This window comes from Formica exsecta, unplaced genomic scaffold, assembly GCF_003651465.1.
Source record: "Formica exsecta isolate Colony F162 unplaced genomic scaffold, ASM365146v1 scaffold969, whole genome shotgun sequence".
Classification (NCBI taxonomy): Eukaryota; Metazoa; Arthropoda; class Insecta; order Hymenoptera; family Formicidae; genus Formica; species Formica exsecta.
Window position 1 is genome coordinate 20,182 of NW_021853732.1, and position 2,035 is coordinate 22,216.

Sequence of the window (2,035 nt, forward strand, 5' to 3'; positions counted from 1 at the left end):
GTTTGGCTTTTATCGAAGTATCCGTCAAATTGTAATAAAAGCATGTAATAATTTTATATACATTATATATTTCCAAAATTTAAATACGGTCTGAAAAAATATATTAATTTCTTCATGGATGCGCTAAGTTTTTGTATTTTATTTTAAATAATGTAAATCTTTTAATATAAATTAAATCTCCCAATAAAACAATATAATTATAATCATCACACATATGTATTATAATATTAATTATAATATTTTTTAAGCTCTTGTCCCCTATATTAAATACTTACTCCTTTGGACATCCGTCAATTTTTATAGACATGCTTACGCATTGGCGCTTTTGGTTTGGATATATGCGCTGTCCTTGTCATTACCGCCGTTTTTTAATTGGGGCAAGTATGGCCCGGAGGCCGGTAACATATCTTGCAGCGTGTCCTGGGAATTACACGATCCTGAGACGCATAATGATACTTACATCGGATTTTTATTTATTTTTGGATTTTTCCTTCCTCTGACAATAATTATCAGCAGTTACTATGGCATTATAAGAAATTTAAAGAAAATGAGGAAGAGAATCGGTGAGTTTCTGCTAGATTTAGTTAGTAGCAATAAATCTGATGTTAGTTATACAAAGTTAGATATAATTCTTTTTTATCTAAAGACACAATGCTAAATACAATTTTTGCAGGAAAAAAATATACTCTACATATTTAATAACGCAATTTCAAAGTTATCTTTAACTTCTCCAATTCGAATATTTCTAACAGGTTTATTAATCGATTTGTTACTAACAATAAGTATTTTTCGCGCTCCAGGTCAAAATAACAAACGGGAGAAGAAAGTCACTATGATGGTGTACCTAATGATCCTTGCTTTTCTAATCGCCTGGTTGCCCTACGCCATTCTTGCACTCGCAGTTCAATATTTCTATGTGAGTATTCCTAATCACGAAAAGTTTAGTATTCGAAAACAGTCGTTGCAAGCTGATTTAATTAATTTGTCAATTATGTTTAACAATTAATATTTTATAGCGTATACATTCAAGTAACAAAATTATTTGGTTTAGTCGCGACGAGGTCGAAAGATTGAGATCAAGGCAATTGCCTGTCTATAATTCCCTGTCTAAGATTTAATAACCGATACGCCAATAGCTTCCCAACGCCTTCATCAATTTCTTTTGACGGACTTATGACGGACTTCGAAGGATTATAAAAGCTCATAAAAGATAATTTATATGTAAATTGCAGGTACAAACCTCCCACATCGTAGCGGTGCTGCCTGCGCTTCTCGCGAAATCCTCCATTTGTTACAACCCTATAATATACGCAAGTTTGAATGTTCAGTTCTGTCATACCTGGAAAAAAATTTTTTTTATCAATACGAATTCGAAGATAGTCAATAACACAGGAATAACCACAATGAATAAAATAGAAATGAAATATTTCAAACGCCCGTTAGTAAATCAAACAGAAAGATAAAACTTCGTATACCTTTTGTATCCCGTCAATCCTCCAGAGATGGTGCACAGAGGGAAAGGATGATAATGGAGGAAGATGCTATCAGAAGATCACAATGAATGGGTAATGGAAGAAATTTTTCTTTTTCATCGTTTATTCTATAAATATTTTAAAAAAGCTTGAATGTAAAAAAGAGTGTTTTTTTTTTTCATACACAAATATAATTTTTTTTTTACTTTAATTTAACATCCGTCTGCGATAATTTTCTCAACGCGCAACAATCTCGCATTTCGCAAAATCCAAGATGGTTTTTTATAAAACAAAAGTTGCATACAGTGAATCAAATAAATAATTATTTATACAATGTCTATATCAGAGCTTATTTGTATCATTTTGTTTGAAAGGATATATATCATGTATGTATTTTTTATGTTCTATGTTTAAATAGACAATTCAGATAAATGTTATAGATTAATTTTCTTGTTTCTGAAAATGTTCTGGTATAGGAAAATGGAACGTATAAATATTTATCATATTATATCACATTTAAAAAAAAAATCAAACATTTGTTTCGAAACAAATGTTAGATTAAT

At 30.3% G+C, this 2,035-nt stretch overlaps 1 protein-coding gene across 1 annotated transcript in view; it reads left to right on the forward strand.

The window, feature by feature from the left end:
- LOC115245391 (rhodopsin-like) overlaps positions 1-1,651 on the forward strand; it is an 11,896-nt gene extending 10,245 nt beyond the window's left edge. The window contains exons 4-6 of the mRNA XM_029823679.1: positions 304-563; positions 801-916; positions 1,233-1,651. Of these exons, the coding sequence (XP_029679539.1) occupies positions 304-563; positions 801-916; positions 1,233-1,463 (607 nt within the window). The 3' untranslated portion in view covers positions 1,464-1,651. The remainder of the gene's footprint in view (positions 1-303; positions 564-800; positions 917-1,232) is intronic.
- The last annotated feature ends 384 nt before the right edge of the window (positions 1,652-2,035 follow it).